This window comes from Culex quinquefasciatus, chromosome 2 (genome assembly GCF_015732765.1).
Source record: "Culex quinquefasciatus strain JHB chromosome 2, VPISU_Cqui_1.0_pri_paternal, whole genome shotgun sequence".
In the NCBI taxonomy this organism is placed as follows: Eukaryota; Metazoa; Arthropoda; class Insecta; order Diptera; family Culicidae; genus Culex; species Culex quinquefasciatus.
Window position 1 is genome coordinate 65534181 of NC_051862.1, and position 25991 is coordinate 65560171.

General features: G+C 36.7%; 1 protein-coding gene across 1 annotated transcript in view; it reads right to left on the bottom strand.

Annotated features, from left to right (window-relative positions):
• Positions 1-1608: 1608 nt before the first annotated feature.
• LOC6043544 (somatostatin receptor type 2) overlaps positions 1609-25991 on the bottom strand; it is an 80876-nt gene continuing 56493 nt past the window's right edge. Inside the window, exons 2-3 of the mRNA XM_038255366.1 lie at positions 21366-21644; positions 1609-3515 (exon numbers count right to left, since the gene is read on the bottom strand). Coding sequence (XP_038111294.1) covers positions 1865-3259 — 1395 coding nt within the window. The 5' untranslated portion in view covers positions 3260-3515; positions 21366-21644 and the 3' untranslated portion in view covers positions 1609-1864. The remainder of the gene's footprint in view (positions 3516-21365; positions 21645-25991) is intronic.

The following is a 25991-nucleotide window of genomic DNA, read 5'->3' on the forward strand; positions in this document are numbered from 1 at the left end:
AAATCTTTCAAAACATGAATTGAAAGTGATTTTTGGCATATTTATAGAGTTTAAACTTCATTTAACCAAAAATACAAAGTTATTAGGTAAAAATATATGGAACAATACAAAAACATGATGTTTTACTAGAAAAGTATTGATTTTCGTAGAGTGTCTCATTGTTCCCCAGCTGTCTCATTGTTCCTGCCAAGTGCGTCTACAATGAGACAGTTGAATAACTCTGGCTGTTAATGTCGGATCGTTCTCATATTTTGGTCAATGTTAGAACACATTAAAAGAAAGAAAATGCAACAAAAAGCTCAATAAAACATGCTGATGAAAAAAAATCAAAAATCGTTGAAAGTTGAAAACCAAAAATGTCTCATTCATGACTACCCTACTCTACATATAAGAATAGCTGTATCTTTTGATGGAATTTTCTGATCGATTTGGTGTCTTCAGCGTTTGGCGATTTTAAAACGAACTTTTTTCACAAAATTAATATTTTAAAAATCCGTTTTCTATTTATTTTTTTGTCTATGTTCAAGGGGACAATAAGACATAATTTTTGAATTTAGAGAATTCTAAATAACTTAAAAATTAGTAGTTTTTCTTTTTTTTTTAAATAGAGCCCATTTTTTAAAACAGCAACTAATGATGAATTTGTTACATTTTCTAATCCTTTTGAAAAAATAGTTTTAAAGTTTTGGTATCAAGATTAACTTTTTTAAAGGGCGGTATATTGAATATTAAAAAAATGTGAAAAAATTGATTGAAAATCGGGAAAAAATTAATGCCCCTTTTTCTGAAAAGTCCACAGAAAAACCTACAATTTTGCCGAAGGCACCAAATCGATCAGAAAATTCCTTCTAAAGATACAGATTTTGAAATAGTTGCGTACCGCTTTTGTATGGACAGCTGTCAAAATTGTATGGGCCAATTTTTTTTACACGCAAAAAAAAAGTTGGAACGATGTTTTAGACTGCAAAAATTACAGATTTAATCAAATGAGTTCTGCAAAGTTCTAGAATCATCTAGATATCCTAAAAAAACAATAGAAAAAAATGCCCCAATTGCTTCAGTTATCCCCGAGAACCAGCGAATTGAATTTGCCGTTCCAACTTTTTTGAGGGCCTGAGAGTGGGAATAATAATACTCAATCCATTAATAGCACTAAATATGAGGGAAAAATACTGCCGCTCTAATCGAGTCCGTCCCATATGTAAAAACAGCAAGCCGAGAAAACGCATGTCAAATTTGTCCCGCCCATAAGGGTATGTGTTAGAATTTTGCGAAAAAGTGGATTTTCTCCGGTTTTCTAGAACAAAGTACTAAATTTTATTGATTTTTCGGATAGTGTACATGATTTTGAAGCGAACTGCATCTTTACCTCAAAATTGACGAAATCACATATGGGACGGTTTAGCTTCGAGCGGCAGAAGAGGACTGAATTAAAAAAAGGTTTTTATTAAAAAAGGGCACTTTTGATAAATTGAAAGAAAATCTCAATTATAACATTTTTGACGGCTGAGTTACAGATAAATTTGATGAAAAAATAACGACAATTGACTGCCTATTGTTGAATGCTGGAATTTCTCATATTTAAGTTCCGTAGAATAAAACCAGTCATTTTCGAATTGAATACTTTTATTTTCCACCCACATCCATGCATGACCAGGCCCCGAAAAGTTTTATTTTTTTTTTTATCTTTCTTCCTATATATATATTTATTTTATCTTCGATAAATTTGAATTTATATGTACATCGTGTTATCTCTCACTATTGGCTTTCGCTAGATTTATGACTTTGTCGCAATATCGCGCTAATTACGCGATGCTTCCACACCGTGGTACAAATACACGTAGTATGCAGTAACGAGTTTGATTTAAGACAATTGCACTAATTCACCTAGATTATTTTTAGTGACGCCGGCAGCAGGAGCCGCTTGCGTCTCGTTGTTACAGTTTTTCGCGGCATTCCCGCTGGTTCCGCCGTTGACGTGGTTGTTGTTGTTGTTGTTGTTTTGTGGGTTGCGTGGGATTACGGGTGGGCTCGGGTTGCGCGAGGACACGGTTGAGGCGGCCGTCGTGGTGGTGGTGGCCGTTGTGGTCGGATCGATGAGGAGTCGGTGCTGAACCTTGGACGTGGTCAGCTGGGTTGTGTCGGAGTTGGTCCGGGTGCGGGACCGCTTGGGCATTACGCTGTTTTCGAGCTTGAGCTGTGCGTTGACCTCGGCACGTGCGGCACAAGTGCACGCTTTGAGGAAGCTCTTTTTGAAGTTTTCGCTAAGGTACGCGTACAGGATCGGATTGATGGCCGAGTTGATGTAACCGAGGCAGCCCACCAGCAGGAAGAGGATGATGTCGAGCCGGGAGCTGCACGTGCCGAACGGGGAGTTGATAATCGCTATCTGGGAGATCCAGTAGGGCAGCCAGCAGAGGATGTACACGGTTATGACCGTGAGGACCAGCTTGGTCACTTTCCGGTGGGAGCGTCGTTTTCCGCGTGATTTGTTCGTGGTTTTAGGGCCCACGTTGCGCAGTTTCCGTATCACCAGACAGTAGAATGTCATTATGAAGCACAGCGGGATCACGAAGCCCAGAATGAGCGAGTACAGCGTGAAGGTGTACCCTTGCATGTGTTCGTGCGTTTCTGGCCACACAATTTGGCAGGAGTAATAATTGGGCATAACTTCGATGATGTCACCGTATATCATTATCGGTAGCATGATGATGGCCGACGCCAGCCAGGCCAGTGCGGACACCACGCGGGACACCAGCGGAGTTCGGTACTTGGGCGACGAGATGTGGTGGCAGATGGCGATGTATCGGTCCGCGGACATGATGAACAGAAATATGGACGAAGTGAACTGCGTAATCGACGTGCTCACCATGTAAGCTTTGCACATGGCACCGCCAAACACCCACTGCTTCATGTGCATCGTGGCAATCAAGAACGGTATACCAATCAGGAAGCACTCGTCCGCAATCGCCAGGTTCAGGATGTACATATTGGTCACCGTTTGCATGTTGGAGAATCGCAGCACCACGTAGATCACCAGCGTATTGCCCATCAAACCAACCAGACACACCACGGCGTACAACACCATGAACAGTGTGTACGTGGTCGGCATATCCGTCAGTGGACAGGTAAAGTTTGACCGAAACAAACTCTCGTTCCCCTCCAGTGTCGACCCCTCCAAACCTTCCAGCATCGTGCTGTTGCCCTCGCCAAACAGCTCACTTCCGCCCAGGAAGTACGTCGACAGATTGCTATCCATGCTGATGCTGCTGCTGCTGCTCTGCCCGTTCAAACTCAACACACTGAATTATCTCACATGGTGGCGTTTTGTCAGCCTCAGCATGATTTCCATTGATTAAGCTAAGGAACTTGCCACGTGTAGCGCTTCTCTGTCTCTCTTGACGGCGTCACAAGGCAAGTGCATCAGCCGCTGGCGAAAATCATTTTCCAGATGTCCACACCGCTGTGTTGTCCGTGTCGATAATATTGACTCTCAATGAATGGGACGGCGAATCCTGCGAACAAACAGAGAAGCGAGGAAAATTAGGTCAGTGGAGTTTGTTTTCGAATTAGCAGGCTCATGGGGGGGGGGGGGGGAGTGCTCGTCACCAACGAGGGGAAAACGTGAATGGATTGCGATATAAGGCTGCGGTGATGAAATTACGGGATTTTCTCAGAAAGTATGACAAAGATGTTGGTATCAAACTTGAAAAAAAAACTCGTTAGGCAAAATTTGGTTTCGGATAAATTGGTTTTTTTTCATTCCTTGTTGTGAAGTAGACAGATATCAAAATTCCAGAGCAACATGAAACGATTACATCAAGGCTGCTCTCGTTTTGGAAGAATCAACACTCAGCCTAATTCGTATTACACTCCAAAAAGCAATAAACATCAGCAACAGAAGTAGCAAGAAATGAGGTCTTTCTTAGCTTCGTCCAATTATGAGCGAAAACACCAATATTACTCAGATTTGCCTAAAATCTCATTGAAATTCTCAGTTGTTAGAAAAGTTATGTACCGTCATCTGGGGCGAATCGGGACTACAGTCTGAATAGGGACAGCAGTATTTAGAGCATTTAAGAGCGAGTTTTTCACCAATGTGTAACAGGTCGTATTTAGGTGCTCCGATTTGGATGAAACTTTCAGCGTTTGTTTGTCTATACATGAGATGAGCTCATGCCAAATATGAGCCCTCTACGACAAAGGGAAGTGGGGTAAAACGGGCTTTGAAGTTTGAGGTCCAAAAAACATAAAAAATCTTAAAATTGCTCGCATTTCAGTAAAACTTCATCAATTCCAACTCTCTTAGATGCATTCGAAAGGTCTTTTGAAGCACTTCAAAATGAGCCATAGACATCCAGGATTTGTTTAACTTTTTCTCATAGCTTTTGCAAATTACTGTTAAAAATTGATTTTTTTAAAACCTTAATATCAAAAGTTAGGGAATTTCATGGACTATAAGCCTACGGTAATAACTTTTTGGCCAATCGCAGTTTTTCTCATAGTTTTTCGATTTTTCTGTATCAAACATTTTACAACGCTAGTTTTTGCTCTGTAGGCTTCCATAGCGGCACTTTTTAGTCTCATTTTTGTCATATTCGGAACCCTCGGAAAATTTCACGTAAGTTAGAAGTATTGGAGTTGTAAATTTGATTGAAATAATTGCCATTTAGAATGAATTAAAATATTTTTTAACAATTTGTTGAATTGGGGGTAAAACAGGGTTTCGCCTACTTGATACAGCATTTGACGTATTGATCACAGGGGAAATAAGATCTATTTCTTTTTTCAAAAATGTTTTATTTAATAATTTTTTAAATCAAATTTACAACTCCAATACTTCTAACTTACGTGAAATTTTCCGAGGATTCCGAATATGACAAAAATGAGACCAAAAAGTGCCGCTATGGAAGCCTACAGGGCAAAAACAAACGTTGTAAAATGTTTGATACAGAAAAATCGAAAAACTATGAGAAAAACTGCGATTGCCAAAAAGTTATTACCGTAGGCTTATAGTCCATGAAATTCCCTAACTTTTGACCTATGGGAGTATGGGTGTTGGAGGCTGTTGCAAAAAGATATAAAGGTTTTAAAAAAATCAATTTTTAACAGTAATTTGCAAAAGCTATGAGAAAAAGTTAAACCAATCCTGGATTCTATGGCTCATTTTGAAGTGCTTCAAAAGACCTTTCGAATGCATCTAAGAGAGTTGGAATTGATGAAGTTTTACTGAAATGCGAGCAATTTTAAGATTTTTTATGTTTTTTGGACCTCAAACTTCAAAGCCCACTTCCCTTTGTCGTAGAGGGCTCATATTTGGCATGAGTTCATCTCATGTATAGACAAACAAACGCTGAAAGTTTCATCCAAATCGGAGCACCTCGATACGACCTCTAGAACAAACCGAGCAATATTTACAAAAACTGCCTCTTAATGGATTTAAATTTAGAAATTGAAATCAACCATAAAAATCAAAATATTGTGCTCCTACATGGTTAAAACTGCTGTCCCAATTCGCCCATGTGTCCCGATTCGCCCCAATTGACGGTACGTAGCGTAATGTAATGATAACAAGTTTAAACAATTCCTTATTCCCTTTATTGAATAAAGTATTTTTCAGATTGTAAATGTTATTCAAAGGTACCAAAACTATGTTTTTCTAAAATGTCATCAAGCAAATATTTTATTTAAAAATAGTATAGGTGTTCCACTAAACATTTTTTCTAACAAACTTCCTGAAACAAACTCCGTTTCATCACAATGTTAGCGCATCATATGGCTCGATGGCAATTGAATTCATCACCGACAGACAGGCCAGCCTCTAACAAAGTGGACAGATTGAGAGAGAACATTTATTGGACACGGCCAGGCCTGCAATCGGCTGCTGCTGTTTGCTCAGCACTTTGATCGATCAAATTGTGCTTTACGATAAAAAAAGGTTGAAAGTAAATAGGACTGTTGAACAATAGAATCGTTCGACAATTGTGATAATTATTGCACTTGACATAAGTTGAAATTCGTTCGACTGAAAATAAGCAAGTGTATTTCTATGCATTTATTCAACTGCATGCAAAAGCAAACCAATAAAAAATGTAGAATGAGGACTTTCACGGTGCAAAACTTTCCCACTCCAATACAATATGCTATAAAATATCGCCATATCTTTTATTTTATGACCCACAATGACAACACACAAAAAAGAACATTGAACTCCTCTCTATCAGCTGAACAAGACATATCTCAAAAGTTTCCCAATTTAGCCAAGTAATGAACCATAAATAATGCATTAACAGATGATGTTTCCTAACAGATTTCCAAAAGTTGGCAAGACATAAAGCTTTCTTGTGTAATCCGACCCCAAAGCATCATAAAGCGATCAACACCAGATATTCCGAAATTAGATAATCATCCCGGGGAATCTTCAGGAGTTCCGGAAGTGGTTTATTAAACTTTATCGTGCTCGCCTTTCCCTGTAGCAGTGTACTGCACACTATATTTGGGTTGCATAAAATGCACGCGATATTTGCCCTCTCCTGGAAGGCAAATTTTTTTTGTCAGTTTAATCCGGCCGGGGAAAACTTTGGCCACTCAAGTGCCTCTCGAAGCAGGTCTTTCCGAGCAGTTCAGGGAAAAAATCAACTCTGGCAGTTTTGAGAGCGAGTCGAAAGTCGTAGTGCTGGCTGCTCCTGAAGAACACTTAACATTTCGGCAGGGAAATTTATCGATGCAAGCGCGAAAGATAAACATGCAAAAGTGAAAAAGTTTCACTGGAAATGCCCTAGCCATTTTATTTGAAAAGTTTTATTTTTCGATGGAATGAACGGGTTTGGAGGTGTTTTTATCCATTCTTTATCCAAAGTCCATAAAGTTGAAACTGAACTGAAACTGAACTGAAACTGAACTGAAACTGAACTGAAACTGAACTGAAACTGAACTGAAACTGAACTGAAACTGAACTGAAACTGAACTGAAACTGAACTGAAACTGAACTGAAACTGAACTGAAACTGAACTGAAACTGAACTGAAACTGAACTGAAACTGAACTGAAACTGAACTGAAACTGAACTGAAACTGAACTGAAACTGAACTGAAACTGAACTGAAACTGAACTGAAACTGAACTGAAACTGAACTGAAACTGAACTGAAACTGAACTGAAACTGAACTGGAAATGAAACTGCTAAAAACAACATTCAAAAATGACTAAAATCGTGCGTTAACTAGAAATAGAGCAATCACTGCTCGCATTAAATTAAATTCAGCAAAGCAATTTGATCGACGGCTGTAAATATTTACATCCAAAACTGTCCGTTCGCTCTAAAAACAGCAAAAGTGCATCCCAAATGCAATAATAAAAGCTTTCATCTCCCGTCGTGTGTGGCGTCAGACGATTTAATTTAAATTGCGCTTTCCCCTCGCGCAAAAAGCGATCGGATATAATCCATTCATTGGCTACCCTGCCTAGCTAGCACGCAAATCTCGTTACAAATTTCCATTCAATCTGTACTGTAAACCTTTCAATCGCCGCGCCACCATACCGTGTCAATAACAGCCAATTCGTCAAAACAAGGGCCTCCCCTATAAATAACTAAGCTAAAAACGTGCCAGCAGCCGTTCATGTCGTGTAAACAATGCAACACACACCGATTGGTAACGCAATAAAGCCAATGTCCATCCATTCAGCGAGAGAGAGAAAAAAAGAACAAAAACCGCGACCGGGACCGGGAAACCATGCCGGGTTTTGTTGGAAATGGCCGTGCCGCCACCGCCGACGTTGAGAGGGTACGAAAAAATTGCATTCAAAAATTTAAACCACAGCAGGAAGAACAAAAAACACATCAGTTTGCCGCCACCACCACCGGACTGACGGGCGCTGTGAAAACAAACACCTTGTGGTTTTTAGTTAGGGTGGTTGTTATTGCAGGTCATTTATCACCTTTTGGACATTTTTCAAAAATAAAATCAAAATATTTCAAAAACCAAATAAACAGTAGGTCGGATAGTGGATCCGGACATTGTTTACATATAATTAATTGATATCCGACTTCAAAAAAGTACTTAAATATCACTTAAGTGGTCATAACTTGATCTAGGGTTGCCAGATCTTCAAACTTTTAAAATCGTTTGAAAGGTATTTCAAATGCCTATCCAAGAAAAGGTTGGATGATGGAACTGGACATTATTTACGTACAATTAAGTGAGATCCGGCTTCAAAAAAGTACTTAAATATCACTTAAGTGTGTGTGACTCGAGATAGGGTTGCCAGAACTTCAAACATTAGACTCGTTTAGAAGTTATTTCCATTACCTATCCAACGATGTATAACATGATGGTATTTGAGTCAATTTGCGGTCACTTATTTAACATCCAAACATTTACCAAAACCCAATTTTATACATAAGTTTTGGAATACTTATCGAAACATTATAGTAATCATTATAAAACAAATCGAATGCAACTGGTTTGACCAAAATCGGCGTAGCTTGTGCTGTGACAACTGAGTGACATTATTGGTCATACGCACACACGCACATTCAGATTTTAGTAACCAAAGATCGGTAAAAAGACGTGAAACCTTAGAGATTTTTTTTAAATTTAGGTCTTACTTATTAGGTATATAAATATCAACGAAAATAAATATATATGGGTCATTCCAGGTCAACTGAGTACACTTTTGGATTCGACCTTCACCGATTTTGACCAAACTTTGAGGGAACTGTGGTATCCTAAATAATAGTGTATTTTGAGTAAGCTGTGAGAAGCGTGTAGAGCTGCGCGTGTGGAGAGTAGAAGTTCAGTTGACGGACGAACGAATAAAGAGTCAGACGTTAGTTGGAGTGCGCGTTAAATTAATTAATTTATTAAGTGTATAATTTACAAGATATCACATTGGCGATCCTGCCATGACGATATGTTGTGATGTTTTGTAATCCTGGAGTGGAAAAGATTGGGAAATTAGCGGTCAGATTTGCGAGGCATGAGGCCAAAAGGAGCAGTCGAGAGAAGAATTTGTTTGTGTTCGTGTGACGCCGCATGGCTGCGTCGCTAGCAGCAGAAGGGCGGTTTTGTTGGTGGAGTGGACGTAGTTACGCGGAATTCGGTGAGATTGTTCCGATCATTGTTTTTTTTTTTGTTTATGTGTGGCGAGTGAGTTCTGAAACGTAAGTGTATGTGAGGGAATATTTGCTTGACGACTTGGCGCAGGGCTTGCTGCGTTGATTGTGTGTGCGTGTGCGCTTGGGTGCACAAGAGGTGTCAAATGACGTCACGATTGTAAACCCAGGGGGTTGCTAAGAGGCAGCCATCTTGGAGTTGAGATAAATGTAATGAAAACGCAGGGGGATGCTAGGTGGCAGCCATACTGTAGTTGGGATAAATGTTGCGAAGGATGCATAGGAAAAATGTATTACCAGACGAGTTCTTGATATTCTTATTGATACTTCTTTATGTCGCACAAAATAGGAAAATTCGCCTTATTACCATTTTAAACCTGTTTTTTAATAACATAAATCATGGTATTATTATTAACCAAAAAAAAAAACATTATTTTTTTTCAAAATTAGCAGTTGGACAAGATTTCGCCGTAATTTATGGTAACAAATTTAATCTCCTTTTGATTGATTTTCAGAGACATTTTGATATTTTAGATTTTTTTAATATTTTTTTTAGAAATTTGGATTTTAAGATTGTATGATTTCAGGATTTCGATAATTTTAAAAATTTTCGATTCTCAGATCTTCTTTTAAATTTTTGGATTCGAAGATGGGAAGCGTCGCTAAGATTATTGATACATGAATGGGCTGTTAAAATTTGACGCAATCGGTTATCTGATCAACCAGGTTTTAATTATTTATCTTGGTTAAACACTAGGTTAAAATAAAACGTTGTATTATTCTTAAAATGCTTGTTTTAAAAATATTTTGACAAATTATCCCGTCGCTTAGAAACGACAGATTGTTTGTTTTTTTTCATTAAATAATGATAACAATGATAAAAAAACTCATCCGACACAAAATTACTTTGACATTTTTCAATTCTTTAGTGGTAATTGATTGTTTATTTGTGACGAGAGCCTGTTAGTTTACAACTTTTTATCAGGTACTTTAAGATAGAAAACGGAGATAAATAAATCAACCAAATGGTTGAATAAATAAAGGGTTTAGTGGTATTTGCTAGGTTGCGCCGTTTATAAACGGCCCTAGACCGAACAAGTTGTATTGGTTGTTTTGTCTATAGTGTTGGGGGAATAGTGTGTTGAGCATTCTCAAAATAATCTTTGTTACGGAAGAGATGATTCCGGGTTCATCGATTGGATTTTGAAGTCAAAATGGAATGGAAACTTGAATCAAGATTCTTTAAAAAAAACAAATCTGCCACCTCCAAGCAATGCCAAGACGGTTGTCATAGTTCCATTCTAAATATAATAGTAAAAGAGAAATTATTAAACTGCAATGGAGTCATAAAACCAACTGATCTGATTCCTTTTGTTTTATTTAAATTGATATGACAACATTTTACATTGGATCTACTATGGATCCCTTTTTAACAAGCTGTCAAGCAAGTTCTTTCAAGTTATTTATTTTATCTATTATTATCTGTTTTTTTTTATCTAAATGATCAATATTATTAATTGATTAATATTATTAATTGATTTAAAAAAAAATCCATTGCGTTCCTTCAAAGGACTCAAAAAAAAAAATAGCAGTCGGATTTTAACTGTTTGAGCTTATCGTTAATTCTTAAATTTTCTACAGGACATAAACACTGATAGAGAAAAATGAATGATAAATGTAAAATAATGATAAAATGAGTGCAATATAATAACAGAAGGGTATAATCATGTGAATTTAGATGTTTATTATTTTACAACTAATTTTGTAATCAAAAGCAATGGAAAGGGAATGTGTTTATTATAATTGAAAATAAATTGATTTTTATTAACCACTCATGTGAGTGTAATTGTTGAAATAAAAAAAATCAATTTTATTATAAAGGAAGTGTTTGGATCTCGGTTTGGATTGTATTTTAATTTAATGAAGCTTAACTATCCTAGGTACAAGCAAAAGAGTTCCTGTAAAGTTGAGTCGGGTTTAGCCCAAGGCCAACTGCCGCAAAAGAGTTCCTGTAAAGTTGAGTCGGGTTTAGCCCAAGGCCAACTGCTGCAAAAGAGTTCCTGTAAAGTTGAGTCGGGTTTAGCCCAAGGCCAACTGCAGCAAACGATTGAGTCGAGTTTCAGCTCAAGGCCAATCATATGGAAAAAGTTGAGTCGGGTTTAGCCCAAGGCCAACTGCTGCAAAAGAGTTCCTGTAAAGTTGAGTCGGGTTTAGCCCAAGGCCAACTGCAGCAAACGATTGAGTCGAGTTTCAGCTCAAGGCCAATCATATGGAAAAAGTTGAGTCGGGTTTAGCCCAAGGCCAACTACTGCAATAGAGTTCCTAGAGTTGAGTTAGATAAACGACAAAAAAAAAATGTTTTAAAAGATAGAGATGAGTTTCAATTCAAAGAAAAACATAGATAAATATTAATCAAGATAAGTATAAGTGAAAAATAGGGAACAGCATGTATTTTCATCGGACACCTAGTATTGGCATATCAGCATTTTGCCGTTAGTAGCTAAGTAACTTTTCATTTGTATCATTTGTAGTAATTTTCATTTGAATTCGTGATAAATAAACTAATGATGAGCAGCAGGTTTTGATAAAAGTCTTACAAAATAAGTTGTTTACATAATCTACATCGGCGAATTGGATGGAATAAGTATCGAATTTATAACCTGCCATTCATATAAGAAATTCCTCAAATCAATATTATGCAAAAAAAAATCGAAGGATAGTCATGTTTGGCCGTAAGAGAGGAAACTAAGCTTCAAATAACTTGTGACAGAAGAGTTAAGTGAAAGGAGCACAGACACAAACGGTTTTAGATAGTTGAGTTTTCGAGACGAGATTTGTCAGATTTGTCGAATGGGGAAGGAAATGTTGCTCTCAGCCTAGAGTTTTGGTCGTAAGCTCAGTCCAGGTGTAGGAGTAGTCTCCTTGGGAAAATAACCTGCTTCGGTAGAGTCGCTAGCCGACAGTTTGACTCACAATCCAAAGATCATCAGTTCGAATCCTGAGGTGGATGGCAGCTCAGGTGTAAAAATAAATTTGATTTGATTAACAGCATGGACAGGCGTTTTATTTGTATCTAGTGAATTGAAATTGTTGACACTCTAGCAAAGCCTACTTATTTAAAAAGCATGGATAAATAAATGTTGCAATCATGAAATTAAAATTTAGAATCGCATTTTTCAAGTGATAGGAGTCTTTTTGGTTTTTCTCTCGGTGGGAAGCGCAATGTAGGTAAGCAAAATTCATTGCCTGTTTTAAATGGATACCGTATTGTACTATAGAGGTTTTAATTGAGGTAAACTGCTGATTGCGATCTTGATTTGCGTTGCACTAATCGAGTTGATGTTTTTTTTTATTTGTTGTATAATCAATTCATTCCTTTTTTTTCTTTCTTTTGTTTCATTCGGAGGAGGATCAGGAATACATGGAAACACAACGTGTAGTGCATTTGGACGAATATGCAGGCGTGTGCTGAACGAGGACGGATCATCTGGCAAGCATTCCGGCCCTTGAGACAAGCAGTTGCAGATCAGTTTATAAACACCAAATTAGAAATTGTTGCTAAAATGTTATCATCTGATCGAAGTTTTGCTATTGTATTTAATATTCCATTATTTAAGCAAGGGGAGGATGTGGTATCCTAAATAATAGTGTATTTTGAGTAAGCTGTGAGAAGCGTGTAGAGCTGCGCGTGTGGAGAGTAGAAGTTCAGTTGACGGACGAACGAATAAAGAGTCAGACGTTAGTTGGAGTGCGCGTTAAATTAATTAATTTATTAAGTGTATAATTTACAAGATATCACAGGAACGTTCATCTATCGATAGTAAACAGAAATCCCAAGTTTGGTGCTGATTGGACCATCCCTCTATTTTTGGCACCGCCCTCTTTTTTGACGATTTTCTAAAAAACTTTTTTTTCTTTTAATCATAACTTTGCAACTATTTGAGCAAAAGACTTTCTACAGGTTGCATTTTATAGAAAATGGTCCAAGGAATTCGATAAAAATAAAATGTTAACCCTTAAATGCCCACTAATATAATATTTTAACGTTTCAAGTAATAAAATTCAGTTTTGACCAATTCCTTATATTTTTATTTGTTTTATTTTATCACCATCGTGTTCCCCGGACAATTTTACATAATAATCAATGTAGACCTCAAACTAAAATTGGCGAGATACAGCGATTTTACTGATAAAAGTTTTATTTTGCGCTGCACTCTGTCCTATGAATTCAAATCCGAAATAAGTTTTCACATATAAAACCCAAACTATGCGGGATTCCACCATTTTTGTTGAAAAGTACACCATGTATTTCCGAGTTCTGCCCAAAATCTAACTTTTTTTCAGTAAAATCGCTGTATCTCACCAATAGTTCATTTTAGTTTAAGGTCTACATTGATTATTATGTAAAATTGTCCGGGGAACACGATGGTGATAAAATAAAACAAATAAAAATATAAGGAATTGGTCAAAACTGAATGTTAATACTTAAAACGTTAAAATATTATATTAGTGGGCATTTAAGGGTTAAAATTTTATTTTTATCGAATTTCTTGGACAATTTTCTATAAAATGCAACCTGTAAAAAGTCTTTTGCTCAAATAGTTGCAAAGTTATGATTAAAAGAAAAAAAAATTTTAGAAAATCGTCAAAAAAGAGATAGTGAAGAGATAGAAATTTGGTGTCAATGGAACTTTTCTATTAAATTGGATGCCGAAAAAACTTATTTGTCATCAAAAAACGTGTCTTAGTGAAAATCCGCCCCACCGTCAAGAGATATCGAAAAATGAACCTCGGATTCGTGATCAGGGACTAAAATTACTCTTAGAGCAAAGTTTCACGAAAATCGAAGAGGGTTCGTGGCAACTGCTGTGTGAGTTGGCGGAGAACGAACCATATTCTATTTAAATATCTAATAATTTTGTTCTATTCGTGAAACTAAATTTCTCGATTTACCAATTTAAAAAGTTTTAATGGAAATGTCAGTTCAAAAATTCAGTGCATTTGCGTGGAAAATAATGACAGATTAAATAAAAGTTGAAAAACTAATTTTATTTTGAAATAAAAAACCAAAAATGAAATTATGATCTTGAAACTTGAAGCACCCTATCGTAACCAAGGATGCTGCTGGTAGAAGAAAGCAGATCAATTAGCAGCACAATCGATAGATACATCACAAAAATATAGTGTGTGTGAAGCAAAAACAAAACAAAACAAAACTCACAAAGGAAGGTGGAGAGAACGGACAGTCGACTTAAAATATGCCCGGTTGAGCAGTGATTCAAAGTTCGGAAAATTGGACCGCAAAGCGATGTGAACCGCAAATTTCATTGCCGGACCGGAATTGGACTCTCGTAAATAAACAAGCATCCAAGGGGGGCAACGAATGGTATTCTTGGCACATGAAATGATTTGTTTCTTCGTAGATTTTCACATTTTCAACACAACTGGTGTTGGTTCATAAAATAACAAACAACCATTTTCATTTTCGAAAAAGTCGCAAAATAGGTCCAGCTCCCCTACTTTTGAGAATTTTATTAGGGGACTGTTTCGTTTGTAAACATTGAGACTCCATTAGCGTAAATTGTGGCAAATAACTGATCTTTATTTGTGTGGGAGCTATAGGGAATTCCGTTCGCCATAGTTCTTTGAACATTCCCTGATTAATTAGATGTGAAAATATTGAATTAATTGGTAAACAGAGGTAAAAGCTTTCAATAATTAATTTGATTATCTCATAAACCTCACAAACATAAATAGCATAGAAATGGACGAAATTGAACTTTCATAACAAATTGAGTTTTCCTATAAGTCAATCATCATTTCCATATTGTACTTACAGAAATTGCGCAAATAACTATAAACTTGTTTCCAGAAAGACCATAAGTTGTCCAGGGGTTGCATTCTGGTAGACAGTACCGCGTGATAATCGTTGATAAAACACATTTTCCAGTTCTCTGAATTTTCTCAACAAGACGTAGAAACGTGAAGAACGAGTAGGAAAATTTGTTTGTAAGTCGCCTCTTAGAGCTCCTTCCGAAAGATTTTCATGCTCCAACGATTTGCATTACTTCGTGCTGAATTGTACCAGTTACGTCTACCAGAAGTGCCGCTTCTGCCTAATGCTGTTAAGTAACTGTTTGCTGAAATTGTAATGGAACGAGAAAGCTTGAGTTGCTGATGCAAATAAAATAACAGTTGTCGTTTCTCCTTGGAGCTGCAATCTTGTTGTACAGCCAATTAAAGGTTTCATTTTCAATTTAAGTTTTTATTTTACTTTTTCAAGTTTGATGATTGCACTGTTATTTTTAAAACAATGGGATTTCTAAGGCAACAAATAAAAAATGCTCCCAACGAGCCTTGAGTGTTACAAAAAAAATGTATCCACGCAAAAAGAGAACAATATCCACTTTGGGTGACATTGTCAGTTTTCTTAGAAAATTCATCACAAATCCTACATGGTTTATTCATTTCTATTTGCAGAACGCCAAATAAACTCTCGCTCTCCGCTAACCGGTTTTCTGCATCAACTTCTTCGGAGAAAAATCAACCAGCGCGTGAAGATCATGACTCCGAGAAATTCAGATGAAGCCACTGGTTACAGGATTGGATTTGGTTGACAGGATTATTTTTAACCTGTTTTGCTCCGTTTGAAATCGGCTCGGAAAGTTATATGATGACAAAATGTGCTGTTCTTTTCATTTATCGTGAAAGCTTCGGGGAAAATTTAAAAAAAAGTTATATAAAATATATATGACATAAGTAACAAATTTCATTTGAGCATAATCCATTCATACATGATCTACAATGACAAACTTGTATGTTCAAAGGACTTCAAACAAAGTTCAAACAGAATATTATTCCACGTCAAAAGAAGCTGTTCAGACACTCATTGTGGAGCGTCTCATGCTGGGACCGTTTCAAGTTTGTAAGTGACATGTTTGCTTAATCTGACGGAGATTTAATGTAGCGCGAACCCCCGTTTGAACTGAGAAGGGTACACAGTGCCCAGAGTGAAAGCTCGCTTTCATCAGATTTTTTAAGGAGAAGGACCTCGCATTTGGGTGAAGATGAAATTTGTAATTAAATTACTTTTACAGATTGTGCACCGGTATATATTTTTAAAGTTTCTACACCATTTTGTTCAAAATGTGTGAATCAACTACAATGTAATTTCTTATAAACGATTTAGATCTAATAGACATTTATTATGCAAAGCAAATGAAAATGAAATTCTCCTGATCCTGGGCGGAACACCTATGTAGAATATCAAGGCCGGCATTCTCAAAGCAAAAACATACAACTTTGAATAATCTATCATTCTGATGCCAACTTGGTATTACCAAGACGATCTAAATTAGGAAACACTGAAAGCTTTTTTATCTCATCAATCTAACAAGTTTGCATTACTCAAGCCACATCCATCAACTCACAAGTTACCGCATCGTTTGTTTCTGCTCAACCCTAAACCATGCTTAACATCTCTTGCTTACGAGATGACTATTCAGTTTGCAGCTCTGTACAACCCGTCCGCTCTGTTTCAATTGTGACTCAACACTTCTTCGGGCACGTATTGTCGAACCCCCCCCCCCCCTTTCTTTTGTTGTACACTCTCGAAGAAAGTTCGCAACCTGCGTAGGTTGAACGAACGAACCCTTTCAACAATCTATCGCATCGTAGAAGTTCCATTCAAGAGACCCCGCGAAGCAGAGAACAATTCGTCATAGTACCCTCACTCAGGACACATAGCTGAAGTTGTACTAGGCGGGCACCACCTATACACCTACGCGTGTGCGACCTGTTCTCCCCTGATGGATGGGAGCGAGCATTGTACTCGAGAAAGCTTTCCATTTCTTCGGGGCAATCTTGTCTAGGCGAGTTTCAAAAGCTTTCCCATTTGTAGGGGGAAAGCACATATTTTTGGTTGGCTAAGGATTACACAGCAGCCAGATTCGTGCGAGTTTATTGAAAGGCTTCATTATTCTAAAATGATGATACACTCCCATATGGCTGCGAGTGGGTTCCATATGGAAAGTACACTCAGTTGCATGAAATAGTTTCCAAATTTGATGGAAAAATAATGGAAAATAAAATTCGAGTCTGGAATATATATTTGAAAGTACCATTTAATAAACAACAACTAGAGCATGAATGATCTAACCGAGAAAAAATAATTTAAATTCCAGAATGATTTTTATGTGCAGTGATGCAGAAAAACTTATGAAATGTAGCCATTTTTCCAGAAAACCGAAGAAAATTATACTTTTTAGTGAAATCCAAACACACCTTAAGGGCGGGACAAATTTGTCTTGCGTTTTTCTCAGCATGATGAGCGGCAATATCTGGCTTGTATCCTTTTTTTTTTTTTTGCTAAGTCCCCACAACAGGGTTGTTAAAATATCAAAATATCAGCTCTCAGCAACTACAATGATCCCGCGTCATGCGTGGTCGACTCCTAATCGCCATCTCGCGTTCTCTCATTGCAGTTTTCGGAGAGATTGAGAGACTCAGCGGTGAGAGCGCATAGTCGAGGAAAAGGGCAGGAGTGATAGAGAGAGAGAATGACATTGCTGGGAATCACGAGAAACAAGAAGAGATCTCATAAGCAATAGTGATGGCCGCTATACTCTCGGATATTTTTGGTGCAGAGATAATTTATTGATAGCTTTTCTATCACACATTTGCAACCCTGCCCCACAATCAAGCAGTACACAACAAACGTCAAAAAGTCATTCTTATGCAAAATTAGCTGAACTATTCGAAAAACATGCTGACAAAATCGCAGGATTGAGTTCTAGCGATAAAAACTGGTCAAAATGGTCGAATCATCACTTTTTCAAACAAACTTATTTGTAAAATTCTGATAATTCGCAGCGATGGAAGAATCATCACCAAAAGGAAATCATTGAACGTTCATCAAAAGAAAAACCCGAAGGGAACATGGCTCTCCTCAGGCACGAAAAATCGGTAAAAGGAAGCTAAAAAATCATCATCTTGATTATTCGGCTAAACACTACTACTACACTTGCAAGTGTAACGTCAAATGACCTGTCACTTTTTGTGGATAAGCAATGCGTGTAAACAAAGAGAAATAAATAGATTTAAGTGATGCCAAGTTTCGCGAGTGGAGAAAGTTTGCAAGCGAAAATGATTTGTTTACGATTAATCCATCCCAGATACCTAACTCGTGAAGAATACATACAAACTTCTTATGTTGATATATAAAAAAAATATTGTCTGCTCTACAACTTTGTAAAACATTGTTACACTCTAAAAAATAAAAAAAAATGTTCTAAATGAAAAAATAACTTTCTGGTTCTTTCGGATTCGAAAAGAACGTTAAATTTCCCATAAAATTAAATGTCTAACAATTTTTACAGTTAAGTAACGGAAAATGGCAGCGATTTTAAAACTTTTTATTAACTTTTTTTGCAGCAATTCCATTTGAAAAAAGCCTAAACCGAAAAAAAGTTCTCCGATCGGGCTCAAATTTTTTCTGGGGGTTCCTTGGCCAAAAGAATTAGACCCGTATTTTTTTTGTTTGGCCGTTAGGGTGACCTACGCCGTGTTAGGGTGGTCTGAAAAATGGCAATTTTCGTCATTTTTCGCAAAAACCTCTTTTTTCGAAAACTCATATCTCCGCGCCATTTCATCCGATTTTAGCTGTCTTAGACGCAAAAAAAAGGTGACTCCCTAACACGGCGTAGGTCACCCTAATGACCAAACAAAAAAATATGGGTCTAATATTTTTGGCCAAGGAACCCCCAGAAAAATTTTGAGCCCGATCGGAGAACTTTTTTTTCGGTTTTGGCTCTTTTCAAATGAAATTGCTGTTTGATTAACATTCCAACGCCCAAGGCTCCAAAAAAGTTGGAACGGTAACTTCAACTCCATGGTTCTCGGGCATAACTCAACCAATCAAGATGATTCTTCTTTTCAGTGAATTGTTAGGATGTCAAGATGACTCTAGAACTTTGCAGAACTTAATTTGATCAAATCTGTAATTTTTGCGATCAAAAACATCGTTCCAACTTTTTTTTTTGCGTGTAAAAAAAAATCGCCGAAAATTCCGCGGAGGCAGTTGTTTTAAAAAAAGGTGGAACGATGTTTTCGGTCGCAGAAATGACAGATTTGATCAAATTGAGTTCTGCAAAGTTCTAGAATCATCTAGACATCCTAACAAATCACTGGAAACAAGAATCGTCCCGATCGGTTGGGTAATGCCCGAGAGCCAGCGAGTTGAAGTTACCGTTCCACCTTTTTTGGGAGGCTTGGGCGTCCGTGTAAGTTGGACATGCGTTGGGCGTTCCAGTGTTAAAAATACTTTTTTTCGAAATTTTGAGTACCGTCATCAGGGGAATTTTATGACCCAATCTCACCCCCGAGACCAAATATCACAGAAGTTAAATCGGGCGTCCAATTTTACACAGAAGTCCCATTGACACCAAATTTCTATCTCTTCACGGTTTCTACAAATCACTGAAAGACACGTTGTCTTAGTGAATTTCCAGAAAAATGAAAGGGGTCGTACCGCTCCACCATCACGAGATATCGAAAAATGGAGCTCGGATTCGTGATCAGAAACCAAAATTACTCCTTAGAGCAAAGTTTCACGAAAATCGAAGAGGGATCGTGACAACTTTTTTAGATTTCCTGTGAGTTGGCGGAGAATGACTCATTTAAAAGAAACATCCATTAAAATTATAATGCTGGGATTAAACCTGAATGCTCAAATATATTTCAATATTTCAATATATTATATATTTGTGATATGAGCCATGCTAAGATATTTATTTAAATTAAATCGCTGTATAATTCCTTTAAAAAAAAATTTTACATATTTATATTGGAACTGATTGTACATTACGTAATCTTGCTCGAGTTTCTGCAAATAAAGACAATTTCTAAATGGCATTCCGAAAACCGGCTCCTAATGTCATGAATGAAAAGCAAATAAAACTTTATAATACCATTGACAAGTCAGTCACACCATAGCCGTAGTCTGCATAAATGCAAAACACTGTCCCGACTCTACTTGAAAAAAGAAAGAATAAAAATTCAAAGAACTAGAAGAACATTCCGAAAAAGACACGCCATTCAACCTTGTTTGCGCTACATTGTACGATATCTATGCCAGAGGACGGGACACAGAAATGTAGAGTTGCTGCGGGATTTGGGGAAAAGGATTGTACAACAACAATGATTGGAACAAGCGGAATTTCCACCGCCAGCTCTGTGATGGCAATAGAAGAGTTGCGAAACAAGAGAATGTTGAAACCAACGCGATGTCGTCCGACTAAAGACCTGTTGAATGTTCTTTATACACTGTCTGTTTAGTGGCTCTCTGCAAAATAGGATCATTATTAAGGTGTTTTTGTTCTGCGACTATAATGGAAACGACAGCTGCCCAGTTTATGTGACATTTGAAGAGTGAAGTGGTTTAATTTAAAGAAATTGGCTGTGCATAATGAAACAAATATTGAAATTTGAAAAAACCATAATCAAAGATCATTATCAATTACAGAGGAATTAACAACAATTGCCTATTACCAGAAATTGACCCCACGTAAATTTCAGACCAGTCAAACCTGAAACGATACCAACGAAAGATAAATCCTGTAATTTAATTTAACGACCCATTATTCAAGCTTTTATAACAAAGCTAATTTATTTCCTGGAACAAGCCTATATAGGTTATGTTGTTGGACTGCTCCGTTACAGGATGACTGGAAGAGATTGCTGATGTAGAATCTAGGCAATGTGTTGGCAGACGGAACGCAGGAGGACAAATAATAGTGCGAGGTGAAGAGGCAGCTTCACAGGAAATGTCATGACTAGCCGGAAACAGCGTGACAGCTATCTTTGAGGCAATTATTTAGATAAAGTATTTCTAGGGAAAATCCCTGACAGTTATTTGCAAACCAGGATCAAACAATAAAATTGTAATATACTAATTGCAGCTACATAGGAAAACCTTCAATATAAATGGTGTTGAAGACTTTAGAAATACAAATTAGTTTTATTTAATTCAAGAAACTTATAAAAAAAAAACAAAATCAAAAAGGAAAGTAAAAAAAAATAACAAATTTCCGCATAAAACCTAACCAATGTACAAAGTTTTGATGAAACTCTAGCTTTCCCCCGATTCAACTTAAACAAACAATCTTCCATCAAACACCACACCTAGACCTCCCTTCCACGAAGTGTACCTTAAGCAAACCCAACAAAATAGTCAAATAATTACACACAAAATACCTTTTCTGGCAGTCGGCACCGTGAACCTGCTGTCACTCGGCGAGGTGGGCTTGGTTGGCACGAATTTGAGCTATTATCCCTCAACTCCAGCAATTTGCTGTCTATATATAGAGTCCAAGAAGGTCTGCCACAGCTTGATAAAGTCTGTCAGGGCCTTTTCTCCTTCAGGACGCCACCCGGACGAGACAACGCTACGCAACCGACGGGCTAGCTTAAATCTTGCTCGGGGTTCGGGTGGGCCAGGCAAATGTAACATAATTTATCCATTTTTGGGTCATACTGAAAAGGGAGGGAAAGAAAAAAAATATTAGAATAATGGCGAGTTGTTGAATCGGTTAGGATAAATTGCGGTTCCTGATGTGAGTAATGCTAGGAAAACGCCCATTTAAAGTGTTTTTTTTTTTAATATGGAGTAAGATTATGGGCAGTAAATTATGTTTGGTTTGTGAATCAAATTTATTCAGTATCTTTGTTACACGAACGTTTAACACATAATGCGTCATCTATAAATACAAAATAAAATATTTCAGCTCGAGTTGAACATTAATCCAATAAAGTTCACAACGTTGAGGTGAACACAATTCTGCAGTGACACAAACAGATTCCCAAGCTTGTATTGTAAAGATCTTGACTTTTTTTTGATAAGGTCCTATAAACAAATGTAAACATTGAGTGTATCCCTTTCACACCTTATGTCAAAGTCCATCGGAGTAAGCGGGATACACTCAATGTTTACATTTGTTTATAGGACCTTATCAAAAAAAAGTCAAGAGATAAACATTTCGATATTGTTTTTAAAGACTGTTGAAAGCTCAACAAGTTTTCTGAATTTTCAGAAAACCAGAAAGTCAAATTGAACACAATGAACACCTCAGACACCGTTTTTTATGTGCAACGCCGTCATTTTTTATGGAAATTATTTTAACAGAATAAAACTCAGTAGGCTGGTTTCATCGTTTGAATGGAAATTAAATCCAGAAATTTTGAAGAAAGTCACTTTTTATTTAAGAGTCAGTATTTGTAGATTCTGCTCGGTTTGTTCTAGAGGTCGTATCGAAGTGCTCCGATTTGGATGAAACTTTCAGGGTTTTTTTTTTTTTTTTTTTAATTTAAATTTATTTTGATTTTCTCTTCCATGTACATTCATTCAGTTAGAATATTATTGAGTGTCCAATCACAATCGATGACTTTTCACCTCAATTTTAAATACTAGCAACTTTCATTTATTCATGAAATATTGTAGCTTTCGCTATTCAGTGATTTCAAATGTAGGAGGTCCTACATGTACAAAAGGGAAAAGGGATACCTTAAAACTAACTTATAAACTATATAAAGAGCGGATCAATGCAGCTGAAGACTGCAATGATTTTTGTCGAAATGCATCAATTATCTTATTGGACATAACATCCAAAGTGTCAACTTCGGCTAATTGATGAAGTTCACTGGTGCTGAACCAGGAGGAAGTTTCAGAATCATTTTCAGAATTTTGTTCTGAATCCTCTGAAGTTTTTCTTCCTGGTTAGGCAACAGCTTGTCCAGATCGGCACAGCATAAAGCATGGCAGGTCTGAAAATTTGTTTATAAATTAACAGTTTATTCTTGAGACAAAGTCTAGAATTCCTGTTTATAAGTGGATACAAACATTTAATATATTTGTTACATTTAACCTGGATACTTTCAATGTGATCCTTGTAAGTAAGGTTTTTGTCAAAAGCAAGTCCAAGATATTTCACTTGATCCTCCCACTTTAAATTTACCTCATTCATCTTTATAATGTGATGACTTTTTGGTTTCAGAAAATCAGCCCTTGGTTTGTGAGGGAAAATAATAAGTTGAGTTTTTGCAGCATTTGGAGTAATTTTCCATTCTTTTAAATAAGAATTGATAATATCCAAGCTTTTTTGTAATCTTCTTGTGATGACACGAAGGCTTCTACCTTTGGCGGAAATGCTTGTATCATCAGCAAAAAGTGATTTCTGACATCCTGGGGGCAAATCAGGCAAGTCAGAAGTAAAAATATTGTATAAAATTGGACCCAAAATGCTTCCTTGAGGGACGCCGGCACGTACAGGTAGTTGATCAGATTTGCTGTTCTGATAACATACCTGCAGAGTACGATCCGTCAAATAATTTTGAATAATTTTCACGATGTAAATCGGAAAATTAAACCTTTTCAATTTCGCAATCAAACCTTTATGCCAAACACTGTCAAATGCTTTTTCTATGTCTAGAAGAGCAGCGCCAGTAGAATAGCCCTCAGATTTGTTGCTTCGAACTAAATTTGAAACTCTCAACAACTGATGAGTAGTTGAATGCCCAAGGCGAAATCCAAACTGCTCATCAGCGAAAATTGAATTTTCATTAATGTGTGTCATCATTCTATTAAGAATTATTCTTTCGAATAATTTACTAATAGATGAAAGCAAACTAATGGGCCGATAGCTTGAGGCTTCAGCAGGATTTTTATCCGGTTTCAAAATCGGAACTACTTTGGCATTTTTCCAACTACTGGGAAAATATGCCAAATCAAAACATTTGTTGCAAATTTTGACCAAGCTACTTAAAGTTGCTTCAGGTAATTTTTTTAATTAAAATGTAAAAAATGCCATCCTCACCAGGGGCTTTCATATTTTTAAATTTTTTGATAATAGATTTTATTTCATTCAGATCCGTATTAAAAACTTCATCTGATGAAAATTCTTGTTCAACAATATTCTGAAATTCTATTGAAATTTGATCTTCAATAGGACTCAAAACATTTAAGTTGAAATTATGGGCACTCTCAAACTGCTGAGCAAGTTTTTGAGCTTTCTCCCCATTAGTTAATAGAATATTATCACCATCTTTTAAAGAAGGGATTGGTTTTTGAGGTTTCTTAAGAACCTTTGAAAGTTTCCAAAAAGGTTTGGAATAAGGTTTAAAAACTTTCAGGGTTTGTTTGTCTATACATGAGATGAACTCATGCCAAATATGAGCCCTCTACGACAAAGGGAAGTTAGGTAAAACGGGCATTGAAGTTTGAGGTCAAAAAAACATGAAAAATCTAAAAATTGCTCGCATTTCCGTAAAACTTCATCAATTCCAACTCTCTTAGATGCATTCGAATGGTCTTTTGAAGCCCTTCAAAATGTGCTATAGACATCTTGGATTGGTTTGACTTTTTCTCATAGTTTTAACAAATTACTGTTAAAAATGGATTTTTTTAAAACCTTAATAACTTTTGCCAACAGCCTCCAACACCCATACTCCCGTAGGTCAAAAGTTAGGGAATTTCATGAACTATAAGCCTACGGTATTAACTTTTTGGCCAATCGCAGTTTTTCTCATAGTTTTACGATTTTTCTAGAACAAACATTTTACAACGTTAGTTTTTGCCCTGTATGCCAAGAATACGGCACTTTTTGGTCTCAATTTTGTCATATTCGGAATCCTCGGACAATTTCACGTAAGTTAGAAGTATTGGAGTTGTAATATTGCTTTAAAAAATAATTAAATAAAACATTTTTGAAAAAAGAAATAGACCTTATTTACCCTATGATCAATACGTCAAATGCTGTATCAAGTAGGCGAAAACTTGCTTTACCCCTAATCCGACAAAATGCTAAATAATATTTTAATTAATTCTAAATGGCATTTTTACAATCAAATTCAAAATTACAACACCTCAATCTAATGTAAAATTTTCTGAGGATTCCGAATATGTCAAAATTGAGACCAAAAAGTGCCGCTATGGAGGCCTACAGGGCAAAAACTAACGTTGTAAAATGTTTGTTCTAGAAAAATCGTAAAACTATGAGAAAAACTGCGATTGGCCAAAAAGTTAATACCGTAGGCTTATAGTCCATGAAATTCCCTAACTTTTGACCTATGGGAGTATGGGTGTTGGAGGCTGTTGGCAAAAGTTATTAAGGTTTAAAAAAAATCCATTTTTAACAGTAATTTGCAAAAGCTATGAGAAAAAGTCAAACCAATCCTGGATGTCTATAGCACATTTTGAAGGGCTTCAAAAGACCATTTGAATGCATCTAAGAGAGTCGGAATTGATGAAGTTTTACGGAAATGCGAGCAATTTTAAGATTTTTTATGTTTTTTGGACCTCAAACTTCGAAGCCCGTTTTACCCCACTTCCCTTTGTCGTAGAGGGCTCATATTTGGCATGAGTTCATCTCATGTATAGACAAACAAACCCTGAAAGTTTCATCCGAATCGGAGCACCTCGATACGACCTGTTTCACATCGGTGAAAAACTCGCTCTTAACGAAATTGGGCATATCACTGCATATCGATGCCTCGGTGCTCACTTATGCTAACTAGATAAAAAAACCAGCAAGCTTAGAACAAGAAAGCACAGAGGCATCGATATATTGATCGAAAATTGATATTTTTTTTTTGGAAATTGTTCAGAAAACTGTTCTCGAGCAATTCCAGCTCAAATCAGGAATTATTCTGACACTTTTGTACCCGACCCTCTCCGATTTCAATGAAACTTTTTAGACATGTTATCCTAGGCCTATATAAGCAATTTTTGTGTGTATGGAGCCAGTTGCACTCGATAATGACATTTGAGAAGGGCGTAAGAGTTTTAAATATGTTTGTATTTTGTAATTTAAATATTGTTGTATCTCT